The sequence below is a fragment of the Aulonocara sp. 'chitande type north' Nkhata Bay genome, linkage group LG7 (assembly GCF_057382095.1).
Source record: "Aulonocara sp. 'chitande type north' Nkhata Bay isolate Kocher_YH1m ecotype deep benthic linkage group LG7, A_spYH_male_GT1.1, whole genome shotgun sequence".
In the NCBI taxonomy this organism is placed as follows: Eukaryota; Metazoa; Chordata; class Actinopteri; order Cichliformes; family Cichlidae; genus Aulonocara; species Aulonocara sp. 'chitande type north' Nkhata Bay.
The window spans coordinates 12,238,396-12,260,062 of NC_141350.1; the positions used below are offsets into that span (position 1 = coordinate 12,238,396).

Consider the following 21,667-nt stretch of genomic DNA (forward strand, 5'->3'; position numbering starts at 1 on the left):
TTGCTTTAATGTAAATCTGCTGTTGGCCTGGGGTGTAAAGTTAAATAGCAGCTTAAAAAAATCTGGCTTGTGTGTTTTAAAGATGAAACATTTGCATATATTTTCTTTACAACCATGACAAAAGCAAACATCGCATGGAAAGTGTGATGGATAAAACACTGCATTTATTTCCATTTCCAACAAATAACTGTGACTAAAGCCAAATGGATTGTGCATAAACTGTAATCCACGGTCATCTTTGCAGCCTGGGTGTTATCACGGGTCATCTGTGAATCCTGTGACACTTCAGCGAATATACAAATCTCCAGTGCAACTTGGGGTAAATTAAGTGGGAGCTTGTGTCTGCTGAGAGCTCATTGGTAGATACTGCATTCATGGAAACTGCGTTATGGAGCACAACGGTGAAGTCATTAAGAAGCTTACAGACGTTCTGGCAGATTAGGTTTTTCTCTTCTAATCCTGTAGATTACCACTGCACAAGCCCTGCTGGCTGAGAGTGCGTCGATGCGTTGCAGTTTCTTTACATTGATCATTTTTGTGTGTGTGTACTAAAGTGTCATCACTGAACTACGTAGACTAAGACTGATACGAGCGGAAAAAGGACAGGTCAAAGTGCGGCAGAAGTACCGAAAGTAGGCATGGGACCAACACTTTGAAAAAACCACTGATGAAGCTAGGATTTAAGGATCTGACCTGGATTTACTGAAGCGCAACATGGATTTTTGTAAATATTATTTGAAGGAGATATTTTGTTGCACTGACACACCATAGTTGGTGAACAGAACTCCTAACCTACACCTAAGGAACCACTGGGTGAACAACGAGGATCATCTCTTTTGGAGGCCCATGCTCTCTGTAGTGAAATGGAGACAGAGCCATGTTGTGAAGCGCATAATGACCCTGGAGTAATGGCTACAGATTCTGAGGTGAAGGAGGCAATTTTCGGACTTGTTGATGGAAACAGTCTCAATGAGCTGCCCCGTGCGCCTGCAGAGGAAGGCGAGGAGCTGTTTGGGAGTGAGCAGGCTGAAACAGAGAGAAGTGCAGCAGAGAATAAAGACACTGAGATAAAAAGCCCCTCTGATCCTGAGCAAGAGAGTGGGGAGACAAGATGCAAGGCAGTGAAGAAATTCAAAAAATCAAACAGTTGGAAGATGGTAAGATTTCAAGACCCATCAACAGAAGATGATGTGTTGGAGAGGGACAGCTCCACGGAGAGTCTCTTTCCTGAATATGCCACACAGGAGTGGACTTCCACAAGCTTTGAAGACCTGTTCATGGCAGAAGATTGGACAGAGATTACAGGTAAGATACATTATGTGTTGGTAGGAAATCCTTTAAAAAAATTAATAAATTAGATTTTATAACCTTTATCTGTCTCATATAGTTTTGACGACAAACTAAAACAAGTGACCAAAACGTGACTGGCTGTTTCTGAGCACGTGTTTACCCACAGCAGATTAACCCCATTTCCTTCTGCACAATCTTTTCTTCTTTCCTCACGCAGAGGACCGGCTGTTGAGGAAGAAAGTGCTGGAGCCTGGGACTCCACAGGACCCGCACCCTGCCTGGGACCAGGAGGTTACTGTAAAGATGCAGTGTGTCCTGGAGGACCGCACTGTGGTGGAAAAGGACTGCAAGCTTGTCTTTGTTATTGGAGAGGGAGATGTGAACCAGGTGAAAGCTTTAAGCCTCTGCCACAACGTGTGTTTCTGCATTATTGAGAGTGTGTATTACATCACACTTGTTTGTCTCTGTATTACATCACACAGTGACAGATAGAGACACAAAAAGTAGGTCAGGAAATCTCTCTAGCCAAGCTGCTGAGTCCGTGAGCTAACATCAGCATGCTAACAGGCCCATGTTCTGAGTGACTCAGAACATGGGCCTGTTTGTGATTAAAACAAAAGAAAAAAGAAAAAAACCAAAAGTGTAGTCGAGGTCAGAAGCAAGAGCCAGGCAGAAACCAAAAATCTGGAACTGGTTAATTACTACTTAATTACTGCTCATAAGATAATTACAGATGAAATAATTTGTTGCTGCGCTGCTAAAATGAGGCAGAATCCTCTTGATGAGGTTCAATTAAATTCAAATCAGTTTTTTCTCATATAGCACCAGTTCTCAACAATAGTCAATCAAGACACTTTATATTGTAAAGTAAAGACCCTAAAATATTAGAAAGAAACCCCAACAATCACACGATCTCCCATGAGCCAACACTTGGTGACTGTGGGAAGGAAAAACTCAATTTTAACAGGAAGAAACTTCATGAGATAGCTATTAGTTATATAATCATAAAAAAAAAACAGAATTGCTCACCGACGTTTTTCTGTCTTATTTATTCAGAAGATATTCTGAGCTATATATGAATAAATAATAAACCAAATGTAAAGGTAAGCCATCCAATGAATATTAGACTTAACCATCAACCTCTTGTGGTGGCACAAGAGGAAACCTCAGCGGCACACGAGTAAAATTATTGCTTGTCCTCTAATATCAAAACAACCAAGTCCAAACGAGACCTATAAGACCAACCAGACAGACTGACATTGACAGTCATTAAGCTAGCATATCGGAAAACCAGGTTCAGATACTTGGAGTTCATCATCTAACGTTGCAGTCAGTTAGAAGAAGCAGACACTGTCTTTTGTGTAATTCAAATAATACGTACTCAATCCTCTAAATGACTTGTACTTTGAGACCTGCAGGCCTTGGAGGAGTGTGTCATGTCCATGCAGAAAGGAGAGATCACATTACTGCTAACAGATTCGCAGTATGCCTATGGACTTCTGGGAAGGTAAGGACTTTCCAGTTATTGTTGTTTGATGATAATGTTATGAACTAATGAAATGCAATGAAACGGAAACAAGAAGTGGGCTGTTACTTTTTTTTTTCAACATGAATGACAATTAGATATTATCCCAGTTAGCCGCCCAGACCTCTTGAACCTGTTGCTGTGGGGGCGGCCTGGTTATCCAGGGGTAGCAGGGTTAATGGACCATAAACAGGAGCAGATGGCTTCCTCCTAACAGCCTGCAAAGGCTGCCTATCACCGGTGCGTTCACAACATCCCGACCTATGGGAGCGCAGCGCTCACGTTATGGCCACTGGTTTGGGTTTATAACCTTTACACCATTAAAGAGTCAGGATAAACACAGAGGAGATTGGTGTGTCACTGCAGAAAACCCGATTGTTTATAGTTTAAATGTTTGTTCTAGATAACCTGAACACGTGAGAATGAGACAGTAATGCACCACAGTGATTAGATGAGATTGTGTATAACACCAGTGAAAAGACTTAACGAAAACATATTAGCAGATGTTTTTAATGCGATTTGTTTCCCCCTGCATGATGTTGCTGTAACATTTTTTCCGCACAGCATTTTATTCCATATTAAGCAATTTCATAAAAAGTAAAATTGTGTCCATTAATTTAATTCTAAAAGCCATAATGTGAGCTCTGTACTAATGTTTGAATAGCCCCACACCCATTAGAGCAAATTAAAGATTATTAGACAGTGGCTCTCTGACTGGAGAGTAGTAACAAATATCACATTTGTCTGCATTTTTTTCTAGGTGTAAATCATACTGTACCATTAACTGAGAAGCTGTAATTCAGAGTAATTCATAAGAAAAACATCTATACGCCCCAAAATACTATGTATCAGTGAAAGACTGAAAAAGGTTCAGTGAACTTTGTTCAGATTTACTGAACACAGTGTTTTTCCCCCAGTGTGCGTGTAGGTTATAATGAGTGCTGTACATAAGGTTCTGTTTGTGTTACGGAGACATGATGTGTGAGAGGTAAGGACGAGGAGTGTCTGAGGTGTTGTCTGGAATCTGGCCCAGCGTTGTGCGTGCAGTAAGAGACAGCAGGAGGTTAGTTAATGATTGTTTTGATGGAGCTGATTAGGGCTGTGTGCTGTGGAGTCAAACTTATTTGTGCCTAAAGGTAGACAATCAGAGCTTCGTGCTGGTTTAGATTATATTCGTCTGTCACTAAACTAAATATTTAGTGTGACGTTTGAGAATTTTAGTAGTGTGGGATGTTTCAAGGGATAAGCTTGTACCTGCCTGCGTAAATTTAAGCAGCAACAGATGTCGTGTTTCACTGTAGACGTGATGGCTGTAAAATATAAGACAATGAGGCTAAATCTCAGCAGCCTCTTTCTGTTTGAAGGCACATTGCTGAGTGGATTGAACTGTGTTAGTCACCTGTTGCGCACAATGCCACTTCACCGTTGTCTGCAAGAAGGGTGCCAGTGTGATTCAGCACAGGGCGGTGGAGTGGTCTTTAGTTCGGAGTGTGGGTGATGGGCTGGCTGCAGTGTCTAATGTGATCATGAAATGCAAATGTGAATTTTGAAAGGAGGTGAACACAAGGATGATGAAACGCTGGCAAATGTTGGCAGTGTTTAGCCACTTGGTTACAGAATAAAAGATTAAGGAACGCTGACGTTTGTCCTGTGAGAAAGAAAAGCTCAGAGCCCTTTAAAGACTACAAGTGACAAAAGACTTCATCATGTTCGCCTTTTTGTGGAACAGAAGTGTGCGTCAGTTCTGTTCCCGCTGAGAGATGCTACTTAGTCAGAGACACAGACTGCATCCCCTCAATCAGCAGGTCATTATCAGAGAGGAGTGGAAGCTAACATCTGTTGATCTCTGGACGGGCACTTTAGCATTCATAAAACCTTCAGGAGCCGGAGCGAGCCTACCTCATCTGTCCTGCGCAACCCCAAAGTCAACAACTTTATCTATCACCAGTAGCTGCTTTCGCTGTACGGCTAAACTCGCAAAAGGAGGAACTGTAATTTGAAAAGTTTACATTATGCACAGCACATGTATTTTTAGCTCTGTCTCACTGTGAAGAGAGTGCACCCTACGGTTATTTTGGCCAGCTGTCAACAAACATAAACAGAAGGTTTAACACTCGTGTTGGCACCAAAGGTGTTGGCGTACATTTACTCCTGGCATTACTGAGAACTAACTCAGCGGCATACATGTTAAAGTGGAGTTAATTAGACCACTGGGAAGTGTCAGAGTTAAATTAATAGTTTTATCCAAGTCCAGATGGACAGTGCCAGCCAGCTAATTATTCTAGTTTTGCAACAATGTGTTATGAGGGTATTGTGTGCTATTTATCATCAATCCATGTATTGTTTATTTGGCACTGCTGTTCAGCTTATTATTATTACAAGTACTTATTAAAATAAAAAATAACAACAACTTTAAATTTCTTGGTTTACAAAATAAAACATGTTAAAACAAACTTTAAATAGAAATATTAAGAGCATGGACGTGGTGCAAAAGCCAAGCTTGGATATGATATGTCTACATGATATATACACTCACCAGCCACCTTATTAGGTACACCATTGTAATATTGAGTTGGAGCTCTTGTTGCATTCAGAACTATCTTAAGTCTTCATGGCATATATTCAACAATGTGCTGGAAACATCGCCCTCCGTTTCCTCGGAGGGCGCTCTCTGCACCGGGGCTGTTATTGACCGTGGCTGCTGGGTCTCTGGGGTCCTCTCAGCCTGGTTGGGGGGCTCCTTGGCCTCCCTCCTGCTGTGTGCCCAGCCCGGAGGCTGCGGTCTGTGACCGGCTCCCGGTGCAGACGGCTCTCTGTTATAATGTTTCCTCACTTGGCTCATGCGAGCCCAGCCCAATTTTTACTCTTTAAGTGTGCGCGTGTGTGTATGTGTGTGTGGGTGGGGGTGGGGGGATATATGTGTATTGAGAGTGTGGGGAGTGAGTTGGAGGGTGGGGTGGGCTGCTTTTAACTATGTAAAGCACTTTGTGCTACATTTTTTCTGTATGAAAAGTGCTTTATAAATAAAGATTGATTGATTGATTGATCCTACAGAGATTGACATGAGAGCATCACACAGTTTGTTGGCTGCCGTGATGTGAATCTACAGTTGAACCACATCCCAAAGGTGCTCTGTTAGATTGAGATCTGGTGACTCTGGAGGCCATTTAAACACAGTGAATTGTAATGTTCAAGAAACCAGTTTGAGATGATCTGAGTTTCGTTACATGGTCTGTTATACTGCTAGAAGCAGCCATCGGAAGATGGGTAAGCTGTCATCATGAAGGGATGACATGGTCAGGAACAATAGTCAGGTACTCTGTGTTTTTAAACAATACTCAGTTGGTACTACAAATAGTGCCAAGAAAATATACCACACTCCATTACATCACCAGCAGCCTGAACTGTTGATACAAGGCAGGATTAATGCTTTCAGATTGTTTATGCTAAATTTGACCCTACCATCTGAAAGTCCCAGCAGAAGCTGAGACTCATCAGACCAGACAACGTTACTGTGATTCTTTACTATCCAGTTCTAGTGCGTCTGTGCAAACTGGAGCCTCGGATTCTTGTTCTTAGTTGACCAGAGTGTTGGTCTGCTGCTGTAGCCCATCTGCTTCAAGGTTTGATGTGTTGTGCATTCAGAGATGCTCTTCTGCATACCTTGATTGTAACAAATTGGGTTACTATTGATAAGATAAGATAAGATAAGAGTCTTTATTGTCATTGCACAGCCACACATAGTACAATAGTACAATAGTACAATGAAATTGGAAAACTGTCCCACGTCAGCACGTACAACACAACACATCACAACACAACACAGCAACTTATGTAATAAAAGTAATAAAAAGAAAAATAAGTGTATGTGTACTGCACATAGTTATTATTGAACCTTGTTATGAATATAAATATTTTTATTTTTATTGTTGTTACCCCCTGAAAAAGTCCAGGGAATTAGGCAATCAGTTCAGCTGTTTGCATTGATTAGGGCTATTGCCCTGTTGTAAAAGCTGTCCTTGAATCTGTTCGTCTGCGACCACAGCAGCCTGAACCTCCTGCCAGACTGCAGCAGCTCAAATACCCGGTGTCCTGGGTGTGTGCAGTCCCGTAGGATGCTGTGTGCGCTCTTGAGACAGCGAGTGCTGTAGAGGTCCTTCAGGGAGGGAAGAGGATGTCCAATGACTTTTCGGGCCATATTAATGACCCTCTGAAGTGCTTCCCTATCAGATTGGCAGAGTCAGACCATTCTCATCTGAGCTCTGACACCAATGAGGTATTTTCTCTCAGACAGAATTGGCATTTACTGGATATTTTCTCTTTTTTGGACCATTTTCTATTAACCCTAGAGGTGGTTGTGTGGAAAAACCCACTATATTACATGTTTCTGAAATGCTCCAACTGGCCCGTCTCACACCAACAACCATGCCACTTCACTTTTCTTCCCCTTTTCTGATATTGAGTTTGAATTTCAGCAGATCATGGTAACCAACAGTGTAGATACTAAACTCAGTTGTTTGCATGTGGTCAGCTGATTAGATATTTGTCAGTATTTAGAGCACTCATCAAACATCCCTTTTCTGCTTTCAGGCTAACGAATGTTAAGATACATTCATATAAACTTGGCAAAGTGGCACTTAGAGTTTAGTTTGAAAATAATCCAAAATTAAAACCTTCATTTGATTTCCAGAATGAATTATTATAAGTGTGGTCAGATCGACTCAGTTACCATTGGGGTTTTATTATCAGTATGTGAGTTATACCATCTCCTGACAGGACAGTAAAGCATCAAAGTACACACATAGCTAGATGATTGTAGTGTTCTCAGCTAAGGGGCCAAAATCCTATCTTACAATTTTAAACACAGTTATCTGGATCAAAAAAATACAAAATAACATAATTAGTTCCTTCTTTCTCTGCTCATCTTCATCAAGTTCATAAGAGAGAATGTGAAGTGCAAAACGCAATTGCAATACACCTATGAATAGCCACTAAAGGAAGGGCAGAAGAACAGGAGACGGCTATTGTCAGTTTCTGAGGAGAGAAAAACAAACAAGTGGAGGGGAGGAATCTCCTTCTCTTTGGCCCCAGGGGATGTGGGCTTGGTAACTTCTGGAGCTTTGCTTACACCACCTTTACTCTTCTGACTTTATTGTTGGAAAGGTGAAAGACACTTTATAAAGCTTCCGTTCATGGGAAAGTACTGTAAGACTCACCTTAACAATCATTGTAATTTTGTAATACATGGATCTCAGTGTGAGTGCAAAACGTTTTTCCTTCTAATATCACACTGGATCCGACTGAAGAATTGATAAAATCCTGGACTGGTTTCCTCCAATATTCTAAAGACTGAGAAAGGCACTCCTGTCTGACAGTAAAGGGAAACTTTGTTACTTTTGAACAACAAATTCTGTTTGCAAGTCTTTGTGAGTACTGGAGCATGTGTGAAGAAATGTTCTAAAGTCATTTGGACTCTTTTAAGTGTAAAGACTGTCTCAGGAGATGTTGCTTGAAGCAGTGTTGCTTAGGTCTGAAGACTACACGCTTCCAAACAAATAAATCAAATTGCTTTGTGGGTAATTGGTGTGCAAGTTTCGACACAGAAGAAGAATCTCTGCTTGATTTTCATCGGTTTCCTTGAGATTGTCTGTGTGACAGTGTTGTTGGAGTGCAATGCTGGCTTGGAAGAGATGGGAAATATAATAAAATACAAACAAACACATAGTGATGTGAAAAAGTATTTCACCTCTTTCTGATTTCCTTTTTTTCATAATTACACATTTCAGATAATCAAACAATTTTAATATTAGTCAGAGTTACCTAGAGTAAATACAAAATGCAGTTTTTAAATGATTATTTCATTTATAAAGGGAGGAAAAAGCCCAGCATATCAAAATTACTCAGTTATGGTCAGATTTCATGATTTAACAATAACTGGGAGAGCTCCAAGGAGAAAACCACAGCCAACCAAAAAGAACACAGAGCCTCATCTCACATTTGCCAGAGAAACATCTTGGTGATCTTCAAGACTTTTGGGAAAATATTCTGCAGACTGACGAAACATAAGTCAAATTTTTGGGAATATTTTACTCCCGTAACATCTGGGGTAAAACTAACAGCATTTAATTAAAAGATCATTACACAAGCTGTCAAACATGGTGGTGATAGTTTTTGTTTGAGTTATCTTTGTATTAAAATTTGTTTAATGATCTAAAAGATGTAATTGTGGGGGGGAACAGCTGTTTACAGCACTTTATTTCTTAGTCTATTCCTATCTAAGCAGTGCTGTGAGGCTAAACATCTGTTATAAGGCTTTATTAACCTAACACGCTCACATGCTGATATTAACAACTTTTCCTACTGTTCTACTTAGCTGTAAACACACAGTACAGTTTGTGCTTATAGGGATATCATTCACTTTCCAGGTTTCTCATCACAATATTAATTCAGTTAAAATACCATGACCCAATGATACTGTGAAGTGGTGAACTGTCTTATGCTTAATTTATGCTACTAAATTTGCTGAGGTTATCTGCCTACAGAGAGCCTACGGAGAGGATTTTTCAACCACCGCAAACATATTTTCAAGCTGTTTTCCAAAATCTCACCTGTGACATTCACCAGGAATAGGAAAAATGTTTAAAAAAGAAAGAAAAAAGAAAGCGTACAGCATGAAAAGTCAAGATAGTGGCTGCAGTGGACACTAGACATTGTTTTTAACACTCAGTTTCACTTCAGCTCTTTGTGTTTTTATAATGTTGCTCTTCTTGACAGCTGTTTTAAGGACCTAGAGAAGCCAATAGACCGGTTGTACCACACGTTTTTGACACTACTGCCATCTGACAACAGACACTCTCTGCTGGTAGACGGGCTGTCCGTCTTCCTGTGCACAGACTGCCCACACACTACCCCTGCTGACCCATAATTTCCCCATTAACCAACACTGCAATACTGTGAATGAGTACTGACAAGCTGATGCTAGCAGTGATGTCACCAGAGATCAAGGAATGTCAAGGATATACAGACACTTGATGAATTAACCTTTAATGACCCCAAAAGAGTCGGACCCAAGGTAAATTTTGAGGTGACTAATTGAAGTGACACCTAGGAATGAAGGACGGCTTAAATATAACCGGTTATGTAATATATAAGTGGGTTTGCCATTCAATTAAAGCTTGAAATGTTCACCAGTGACGATCTAAAAAACAATGGACAGTGAGCAAAGTCTATAAATAGCATAAGAGACACAGTTACATGGCTATTAAAGTCTACCAAAGTATTTCCTGCACACTTCATTTCCTGTTTTTAATCTAACTGTTACTTCATGTTAAGCCTCAGGCTACTCACTCGGACATACGGGACATCCAGCCTTTGTAAAACAGATAAAACAACTTGTCAGTTTTCAAGTGTACGCATGTGCGTGTGTGACATAAAATAACAAATATTTAGTTGGAACAAACAGACAGTATACAATGACCGTTGAAATAGCACTCTGTTTGTTTGCATTTTTTAAGATGTTAAGCTAAGTGTGGAAATCTTTTCCCAAGGCCTCTGAGGCACACCCATATCCGACAGGGAGGGAAGCAGACAGGTGCCGGCGACACTTCTTTAAGCAGGAAAGCGCACAGATAGATTCACAGTGATCAAGCCTGATCAAGTCTGACTGTGAGTAAGGATAGACGACTGGCATAGTGGCTTGTTCGTGTCCAAAACACAGACAGAAAAGCAGTTTGACGTGTTCTGTGTTGCAGGAATAATTAAAAGGGTGTTGTGTGGGATTTATGGCCATGCACTGGTGCCAGTTTTAATGGGTCTTTGGCTAGCTAGAGACAGGGATTACAGGAATTCAGAGTAGTCAAACTTGCACACTGGAGTCCTCTAAAAAGCTCACAGTGGACAGCTATGATGACACTAAACATAATTTGAATGCTGGTTGGTTGAAATGTTGACTTGAGCAGGAAAGGAAACAACATCAAAGGTCACCACGAAGAAGAAGAACCTCAAACCATCAAAGCTCAAAAAGAGAAGTACAGACCCAGTTTTGGACACATATGAACTTCTGGTTTCACTTCACTAAAAAAATGTTATTTTTCTCTGTGACTTGTGTGTCCTACCTGACAGAAGCTAATCCTTGAGATGAGCCAAACAAGAGACATACTTTTGACACCGCCCCCACGTGACAGTGTACAGCTCCATCATGTAGACTACTTTGTGCAGCGCCTATGGACCACCAGCATGCTCATTTGTTCTTTATGCAAGCTAATCTCTCTTCCTATCACCCACTGTAACAAGACACGGCCAAGAACTGGCAGTTCTGCTTTCCATTACATTAGTTAGTTGCCAGCAGACAGGTAGGATGACTCACTTGCCACGCAAGTGCACTGGTGTCTGTCACTTTAGTGCACACAAGCTCACCTCCCCCGTCTCTTTAAATCTAACCATGTTGTCCATTCAGAAAATCTTTGAGGTGGAGTTCCTCTGTGTGACTCACTGTGCAGAACCAACTGGGTCAAATGAATAATGTGACCTTTGAGATGCTCCTCTGTGGAAAACCCGTTTACATAAACCATTCATCTCCACACTGGTGTTTCCACCCTGTGCAAAATTAGTTAGGCAAACAATTGGCTGTTTGGTATAACTCACAGTACTATGAGCAACTTTGTGCCTCGCTTCACTGTTTGTCATCAGTGAGGGATTCCAGAAGCAGATGTGAACAAGATGAACTTTTGGCTTCACTTGTGTCACGTGACCTGAACAAGTTTGACTGTAGCTTTTGGTCTATGCGTGTGTGTCTGTGTGTCCCTTTCCCAGCAAAGAGACAGCAGGCTGACTTGAAACCACACCCAGTCCTCAGGCTTCAGGAGCAGACCAGCAAGCACTGACAGCTGTAACACGCTCTAGATAAGATCAGGCTCAGCTTTGAGTCGGCATAACTACTTCTGCTTGTAACAACTGCCCAGTAGATTGTGGCTTTAACGTATCAAACTTAAGCTAAAATTAAATCTGAACTGAACTGACCTTTTGCTTTTCCGTCTGAAATCTAGATGATGAAGTTGTTTTGGCGCCGCGAGCAGTATTTTGCCACTCAGGCCACTGTTTGAACTGTGCATGTCCTTCATCTAATCTCCCTGGATGTTTACCTTTTCCCCCTACTGCTAGCAGGCTTATCTCTCACATCGACAGCCTGGGTTGTAATATAGCACTGCCCTCATTTATATCTACTTCTGCTTTCTGTGGTCAGGCAGGGGGTATTTAGAGGGAGAGTAAATCTCCTAAACTGAAATGTTCTTTTATTGAATTTTAGGTAGACTGTTTATTTTAGAGCAGTAAGGCCTGGTAGAGTAACACTGGTACTGGATAAGGATTTATAATTCTTGTCTAGTTTTAATCTTACAGTGCTTATTTTCAGCTTTTTATTTATGGTTGCTGGTTATTGTGTTCCTCTTTTATCCCACTTTGATAGGCCCGGTTAACTTGGCACTGCATTTTTTCCCCTTAACTCTACTTTTGCTGTGGTGTGGTTTTTCACAGATTTATTATTCTGCAATTATGCAATTTATACCTAAAATATTATCTGAAGGCCACAAGAATGATCCTTGTGATGACGACTAAAAACAGTGGCGAAAGAAGTAATCAGAGTACATAATTTGGGAGTAAACAAACAAAGCCTATATATACACTCAGTGTTTCTCATCAAAGTAAACTGTGTGAATTCTTGAGGCCAGATTTCCAGATCCAGTTCCATAAGCCATCATTTGTTTTATTTTATTTTATTTTGTTGGATGCAATGCTAGGTAGCTTTGAGATCAGTCTCATCCATAGTTTATATTTCATAGTGCATCACCAAAACAGAGTGTAGTTTTAATTACTAATTGAAAATGTAATAGCAGAATTTGACTCACTGAAAAAACACAGTAAGAGTTTGTCTTAGTGGATGCACTGTGGGGATAATTAAACACATTAAGTCATGTCATTTGTAAGACGATTTCATAAAATTTGCATAATGACTGAAACTAGTACCACTGAACTCTCTGTGAATGGTACTCATGGCCATTGATCAGTGGGCTTTGATCAGTGGTTGATGATCAATGGTCATTAGAATTTGCATATTAATGATCAAGGAACTGACCTCCCAGCCCATTGTTCCTTCAGTCGTGCTAGTTTCAGTCATTATGCAAATGTACTGTTAATAAGATTGGGAAACCTGCAGTCAGCTGAGACTGAAGAAGTCACTTAGATGAGTGACGAAACATTTCTCCCACTGAAAATGCTACGTCCAGATGAATCAACTTTTGGGGAAACTATAGCTCTATTTTCTCTGTGACTGTCATCAGCCTTAAGCAACCACTCGCAGCCACTCTCCTTTTTACCTCATGTCCCTCATTTTTTGTGGACTAGCCTCTAGGCCTGTGTGGCTGGGGTCTTATAAATTCTTCATGGCCATATTAGTACGTTTTTTGTTATCACATTGCTCAGGTCCAAAACAAACACAGGAAATAGAAAAAAAAAAAGATTAATTATAACTAAAACTTAAGCTTTCAAAAATTTATAAAAGGACAAAAAAATGATCAGCAAATGAACATTTGGCTGTGGCCTCTGAGATTATAAAATAGTGATTATTTTATTCATGTGTTTTTGTTATTACACTGTATTAATCCTCATCATCTCCGTAGCTAAAAACTGGTTTTTACCCAAACATTTCCACCTAAGGTAAAACTCTCTATATAAACTATATATCCCATTCCCGCTACAGAATACGGTTAACCATGGTACTCTTCTTGAGAGGGACGTCAATATCTGTACCTGCTGACCAACCCTCATATCTGAAATGTTACTCTCCTTGGTGTCAAAACATGATGCCTGCACTCAAACACCACACTGTTGGTCCACTGTGGCCTTAGGTATTGTATGCTGTGTTGAACAACCACCATATTACAACAAAAGCCTGTTTTCCAGTGTTTGCTGTGCAGGGGGACATGAAGGACCACACGTGAGACAGCTCTTCAGCCCCACCAGCACCTTTTTTACCATCCATGCCTGCTGTCTACAAAACACACAGATGGAGAGGCACAGAGATTAGTGGAGCATGATAAGGACTAGATGGCTGACCAAACCTGATTTTAAAAGCAGCTTGTGGTTAACTGTGCTGTATGTTAGCTGTGTGAAATTTAAATTAAGGGCATTAAGCCTTGTGAAGAGGTCAGCATGCTTCAGATGACGAGCATCTAAAAGACACGGTCTAAATTACTAAGGTTATTACTTCTTTCCTCTTTGTATGACAACCAAGTGATGCTGTCCAGAACTGCTATAACTGTTGCTGCTGATGTGGTCCGATGGCATGTCATATGCCAAACTTTGTTTAGTGGATACACTGGTCTTTGTTGCTTTGTATTCATAGCTGCTTTCATGGGCGACCGTGGCTCAGGGGGTTGGGAATCGCATCTGTAACCGGAAGGTCGCCGGTTCAATCCCTGGGCCCTCTGTCCTGGTCGTTGTGTCCTTGGGCAAGACACTTTACCCTACTTGCCTACTGGTGTTGGCCAGAAGGGCCGATGGCGCGATATGGCATATGGCAGCCTCGCTTCTGTCAGTCTGCCTCAGGGCAGCTGTGGCTACAACCGTAGCTTGCCGCCACCAGTGTATGAATGTGAGAGTGAATGAATAGTGGTATTGTAAAGCGCTTTGGGTGCCTAGAAAAGCGCTATATAAATCCAATCCATTCAATCTTCCTCGTCGTTCTCTCAAACACAGAACCTGCCTCTGGGATCCTTTGACTTCCAGGACCACCCTGTCCCGCTCGTCATTTGTGGCTCACAAAAGACACTTCCTATTATGATTTTGCAACTTGACGTTCACATTTAAAACTCGGAAAATTACAGCTCTCCTGTGGAGTGAGCTCAAACAGGCTGATGAGGGAAAACACACAAGAGTGGCCACTTTACACGTATGTGTTCATTTGGAACTGCAGCAGAATGGAAGCAGATGGGATACTGGAGGGGGCAAGCTGTTTCTGACACTGCACACACATACACACTGCATAGGTGGGTTAATGTTTAAGGTACCATGCTCTCTGAAGGCTGAGGCAGAGAAGACAGTGTGCCTGTGCAAATCAGCTCATGCAGTGGTTGTCAGTAGAGAAATGTGCTGCTGCTGCTGTGAAAGGATGTGAGGTGACGAGTGCAGCCGAGGAGCTCAGAGGAGAGATCTGTAGGAGAGTGACAAGTGGCACTGGTGTGTGTGTGTGTGTCTGTGTGTTGAGGTGATGAAGAGGTACCGTCAGCGGGGACGTGGAGCATGACTCATCGCACTGAGACGTCAGCGCACCGTCATCACACGTCTGCTGAGGACGAACTCCCGCTGACGTCCTCGCTGCGAAATCAAAATCAGATGTGCAGTCCTCGAGCTTAAGGGATTAATTCAGCCTCATTACGAGATCTCATTATAAATGAAACAGTCTCTGTTGTTTGATAGCACTGATGGGATTAGCCGCACTCTGATAATGTTTCATATTGTTATTCCAGATGGTGAAGGACAAAACAAGTGAGCTCATGTGCCAAAACAATGCATTATCCGCAGAGGAAAACAAGTGTGTTTGCGAATATAATAGGAGCATAAATGGCTTGGAATTCTTTGCAAATGTGCTCGTCTGTGTTTGTTTTCTGAGAACTCTGTGATGAGAGGGACCTGTCCCTTTTCCACAGGCTCAGGTTGAGTAAAGCCAAGCCCTTCCTCTTAAGAAATCTGGATGTTTTAGTCATGATTAACGCTTCAGGTCTCATAGTCGACACAACGAGATGGAGGGAGAGACAAAGAGCCTGCAGACAAGGGCTGCTCCTCCATGACAACCTGACTAATAGGTCAGGAGTTCGGGGTGCTGCTTTTCATTCACAGGCTACACAGGGAGGCACAGCTGGCTGCTGGTAAAAAGAAGCTGTGGCTTTAATTGGTTAGATTATAGAGACACACTTATTGAGGCAGTCATATTTCTCCTGGACACCGAAGTGACAGTGAATAATGGCCATGACGTTGTTGTCTGATGTACACACAGCACACCTTCAGGAGAGTCAACATGCTTGCTCGTAAATGACTCTTTATTAAACACGTCGAACATGGAAAAAAAGGCACCAAGGCCAGGTGTAGCTGTGCACAGGTGCACGGGGGAGCAACAACCGCCGATTCAAAGTTACATCTTGTTTAATAATGAGTCGGGGGGAGCGTGATAGCTCCTGTCTGTTTGTTGTGCAAAACGATATTGCAGAAATGGTGACATTTTCTCGGCGGGCGTTATCTGGTTTCGGCACATGCACATTTGACAGTTCAGACTTAGAAGGGAAATTAATTTCTGATAGCTATCTCTTTATGACATTTATTCCGTGCCCAGAATGTCACACATAAAGCAACTAGAAGCTTGTGATCAAACATTAATGTTCACAAACACAGAGGGAGGCAAACAGGAGACCTCGTTGAATGGTAATTAACGTCTCACCCATATTTTATGCTCAAATCACATTTTCTGGGGGGGAAAAGGGAAGAAAAAGGAATTTTTCGATTTGAATGGAAGTTAAATCATCCAATCAGGAAGCATAAAACGCTCGGGCTCCGCTGAAGTGGGCAGACATTTATGTGAAGTGTAAGAGTAATGGAGGAGGAGGACTTTCATCTTTCAAAGAGCAGGATATTTTGGCTCCTTCCTCTGAATTTGTTGTGAGCTTTGAAGTTCCAGTGTGAAATCCAAAACTGGGAAATATTTGGTTTATATAATCAGTAGACATAATGTCTGCCCAAAGAAAGAACCTGGCTGCCATCGCTTCACATTAACATCTCAGTGGATCCACTGAAGCTAAATCTTAGAGCCTTGGGCTGCCTGAGAAATTGCCTCTTGACCGGAGCGTGCACACCTCCGAGATAGCTGCTTGTTCATATTGATTGATTATGGACTTAAGAGTCAATCCAGGGCTAAGATTTCTTCTGCAGATAACAGTGAGAGTGATTTAATAGATAATGACTTGCAGTGGTAAATTTCACAGGGAAACAGATTGCATCCTCCCCAACACTCAGCAAGAGCTCTGAGCCTTTTTTTAGGGGCTGGGGGTGGAGGGGAATAATTCATCTAGATGCTGCCACACATCAGATCCTCAAAGCTGAGAGATTTCAGATTATTGCATAAGGTAGAAACTGAAACTTCCTGCTCACCTGTGAGTCAGAGAAAAGGTGTTGTTTTTGTTGCAAAGCTTTGAACTTTCTTCACTCAGTCATTGACTGCAGAGAGCTGGAGCTCGCCGGTGTCCTATTGCGGGGCAAATTCGCTCTTAGATTTTAAGAGCAGATGGATTTTTATCAAAAATACATTTATTTTAATGGGTCAATATTTCATCAAATTTCTAATTCTTCACATTTGCTGCAAGGGTTTTCTTGCTTTAAGCTCCATTAACAGTTTGTTTAGAAAAACACACACACACAAAAACCATTTGTCAACTGAGATTTCAGCTGATGTTATCGTGGTCGATTCTTTCCACCACTGATTGCCGTCTTCTTTGATGATAAAGCCAGATATGTTTTAGGGAGGGCCTGCCATATGATTGAAGAGTGTCTTTCGGTTTCACAGTCAAATCTGTCCCATGCTTCTGGTGTCTGTTTTTAAAAAGTAAAAATGGCAAAGGTGAAAACTCGTAGCTTCAGGCTTTAAAAACTGGATTACATGAAACCCGTTGGTCCATTTTTATGCACATTCTTGACCACATTCCATTTACGTTAGGTACTTCCAGGATTCTTGTTATTTGGAGACTGACTCTCCTTACTGGTACACTTAGTGAAAACTATAAGTCACGCATACTGTTGTTACTTCCTGCTATGACACGATAACATTTCCTTGTATATGTTCCATGATGTGCAATAAGTTGTGGCTTTTGATGAATCTCTAAATCCACTGATCTGCTACACCAGCGGGATTACCTGAGTCCTGTTATTGTCTCACTCTTGTCCTGCACTAACCACTGCAACTCTGTGCTGTTTATGATGCTTGCTGGTTATCTCTCTCGTCATCTGTTTGCTCACCATGAATACTGAGTCAGTTCAAACAACTCTAAGCAATGAGTACATAAAAATAGTCCTCATCATTAAAGATTCACCATAACCCTGAGTAATTACTTGGCAGAGGAAGCATTCAGTATGAACATTATTAGTGGAAACTGAGATTCATGAGACCAGAAAACAATGTTCAAATCGTCTATTGAACAGTTTTGGTGTCCACTTTTGTCCAATTTTGCTTTGAATTGTTACAATTTGTCTCTCCTTAGCTGACTGCAGTGGCACCCAAGAAGTTTATGGTCTTGTCCTTTCAGAGATGTCCTTCTACAGTATGTGCCTTGGTTATTTGAGTTACCGTTGACCTCTGCTCTGAACTCTGACATTAATAATGTGTTTTTTGCTCAGAGAAATGACGCTCACTGGATATTAATCCTTTTTCATACCAATCTTTGTAAATCCTAGAGATGGTTGTTCAGGAAAATCCTAGTAGACCTGTCATTTCTGAACATCTCACATCTGCTCATTTAACTCATAGATGGTAAAAACATGGACATAGCTTTTCTATAGGAGAAATGAAGCCAATGCAAAAGTGTTTTAGACTTTTTTAGGGCACCAGATGGTGGTCACAAAGGACTCTCAATTTATGGAAGTCTATTAAAAAACAGCTTTCTGTCTTGAACTCTGTAAAGACTTACCTTCTGAGTTCACTGACTAACTCAATCTTTTTGGTTATTTTTTAAGTCTATTTTGAAAATTTTAAGCTCTACTTGAGAGTGGAGGATTAGCTGTGGTATAAAACCGCACACTGATTGGCTACAAATTAGTCAGTCACAAGTCCGGAGCAAGCTCAGACCTGCTCTGTTTTTTTGCAACTGAGATGGCAATAAGGGAATTTTTTTCTCGAGGCTCCAAAATGGGACTTCAGGAAACAGTGGATGATGTCACGGTAGCTACATCCATCTTTCATACTGTGGTCAGGTCAGGCAATGACAGTGATACCATGTTCAACGTCACTTAAATGGCTCTTCTACCCCATTCTGATGCTCAGTTTGAACTTCAGCACATCATTTTGACACCTTTAATATATGCCTAAATGAACCGACCTGCTGCCATGCGATTGGCTGACGAGCAGCTGAACAGGCGTACCTAACAAAGTGACTTAAATAATGGTTTGGGTGAGTTGCAGAAAAAAGAGACGTCTCTTTTACTGTATAAAATGAAAATATTCCAGTATGCAGTAAATTTAAACATAAAAGCTGAAGACCTTTTTGTAGGACACACATTTTACTCACACTTGCACGGGTGGGACCTGAGAAAATCCTAAAAAAGAGATTTGCTGGCAAAAAAATCCAAAATGTAGCCAATGTTAATTTGCGTTAGATATCAAGGACACAACCTGGTTATTTTTTCACACGTTACAGTGTAACCAGTGGGATCTTCGCACGTAAACTGCACTGGATATACTGATGTTTGCATAGTTCTGTTGCACTCGCATCTTCGTGTCATTTTTACAGAAGGTACTAGTACTGACATTGACCCATGCCAGGCAGATAATTACAGGACGTACTGTACTTTCTCTACTTAATAAAGTTGTATAACCAAATGATCCTCTGGAGTCTCTCTGAAACGACTGGACAAGTACCCATCCCTATGATTAAAAATCCACTGTATGCCCTGCAGGTAGCCCAGAGCTGAGATGAGATTCATTTTAACAGGCCTAAGTAGAATGTGCTGTAGCTTATAAGGGGGCTTTCAAGGGGCTCAAGAACCAGTATGCAGACAGGAGATGTCTTTGATCCCTGTGAGCACAGTTTCATTGGTTCATTCTTGGAGGAGGAACTAAAAACAAACAGGAGAGGAGAGTGCATGCGGCGGCAGCAGCTGAAAAGTCTTACACTGGTAGTTTGGTTTCTTGATCTCTGACTGTAATATGAGGCTGTTTTGCTGCAAATTAACTAGTGCGGCAGCAGGCGAGGAAAAACAGCTGCGACGTCTCACCACTGCCAGGATTATAGCTAAGCTTCTTTGCGTGGCTGTATTGATGCTGGCTGTCCATCCAAGAGTCAAAACAGGCTCCGCACAGACATGTTTTCACCACCAGAAAAAATAAACAGCCTCATAAATCCTCGTGCATTTTGCATTATCATACCACCTGCACACTGCATTTATTACGGTATATTGGACGGTTGTAACCATAGGAACCAGGATGAGGCACATCGCCGTCCTTTCCATCATTTATGGAGCGCGTGACGTCAAAGTGACCACTATTTTTCCTCCGAGGGAGTTTTTCCTTTCATTCGGAGCAGCCAGGGGTCTGCGTGACAGATAACAGCATGAGTCAGCTGCACTATCAAACACCTTAATGAGGAAGTTTGCTAAGCCACATGAATCAAAGTCATCTATAATGAATTCATACTCGCCTCGTGACACAAGAGGGAAAAGCGCATCCTTATCTCACTCGCATTCACATGAGCACGAGAAGTGTGGAAACATTTCTGCTTTTAATCTGATCTGCAGGCCCATTATGACAAAGACAACCGTGTCACGCAAATGCCGCACAGTAAAGTCACTGCGCTTAGAAGCAGACAATGTCCTCATCACTGGAGATAACAGAAATGGGATATTCGTGGAATTTCTGCTGAGTATATCGGTGTTGTTGCTGTAACATTTCAGCATTTCATTCAGTATGTAAATTTTGTAAGAAAGTCTATTTAAGGCGTTAACTGCTTCTGTGACACCTAGAAATTTGATCCCTCACAGCCTCGGGCTCTGTCCTGCTGCTCCCACCCAGAAAACCTTCCTGTATGTCTTCTCGTTGCTCTAGTTTTGGTCAGGCCTGTAGAGTTATTTCTCCGCAACACGTTTTGAAAATGAGGAACAGATTAAAATCAGGCTTTTGTTTTTAAATAAACGTATAACTGTACAAATAACAAGATCCTTTATAATAAAAGTGATCGGCCACAATACAAGGGAGTCACAGCAATAATTTTTAGTTACTGTCTTAAACAGCCAGTCCAAATTACCATCAGCATAACAGATTACAAACACTTCCATCAGCAGGGTTAAGGAACAGAAACAAACAAATATGGAAACACAGGAACTTGGTCAATCAATCAATCAACGGCTTTCATAGCTTAAAAACAAACAAGTTATGTGACTTTTGTTTGCTATAAGAAACCTCTTGCATGATGAGATGGTGTCATTTGCCACTTCAGTCCAAATAAATGTCTTCATCACAACTTTCATGAGAGTTTGCACATCTAAACATCTTCTAACTTCATGCCATTATCATCGACTACAAAGGATGGGTTTAACTTCTGGCACGCGGCGATTTGTTGACAACATTTTTGAAGTCGTTTTTAATATTGCTTTGTAATCCATCGCCATTTCGATTCTCTTGAATGTAGACGTGACCAATTTAGAGGACAGGGTGCTGGTTAGCTAGCTAGCTTGGCAAGGTTAATCTGCAATTAACTTTGATATTATGTAAGATTATATCTATTCTTAGGGGAAAAAAGGGTTAAAACAAAGTGGGCCTATCAGAATCCACTTTGTTGTATTTAAAGTGTCTAAAAGAACAACAACGTGTCAGCAAGACAAAATATCACTCACCTTCCACTCAAAATGGCCGTGGCCTGAATAAAATTCCTCCTCCTTATACAAAACTAACAGTTTTATACAATTACTGATCCATACATTCTCCCACCCCATTACCTGCCTATGTGGCTTTTTCTCCCGTTGTTTGGTAGGAGGAGCTAAAGTGGCTCTTTTGATGTTGAAGGTTGCTGACCTCTGCCCTAAAGGATGCCCTACTTCATCCGGTTT

At 41.3% G+C, this 21,667-nt stretch overlaps 1 protein-coding gene across 1 annotated transcript in view; it reads left to right on the forward strand.

Moving 5' to 3' along the window:
- Positions 1-82: 82 nt before the first annotated feature.
- The window catches only part of fkbp16 (FKBP prolyl isomerase 16), a 33,849-nt gene continuing 12,264 nt past the window's right edge, over positions 83-21,667 (forward strand). Inside the window, exons 1-3 of the mRNA XM_086298611.1 lie at positions 83-1,305; positions 1,508-1,677; positions 2,709-2,797. Coding sequence (XP_086154737.1) covers positions 864-1,305; positions 1,508-1,677; positions 2,709-2,797 — 701 coding nt within the window. The 5' untranslated portion in view covers positions 83-863. The remainder of the gene's footprint in view (positions 1,306-1,507; positions 1,678-2,708; positions 2,798-21,667) is intronic.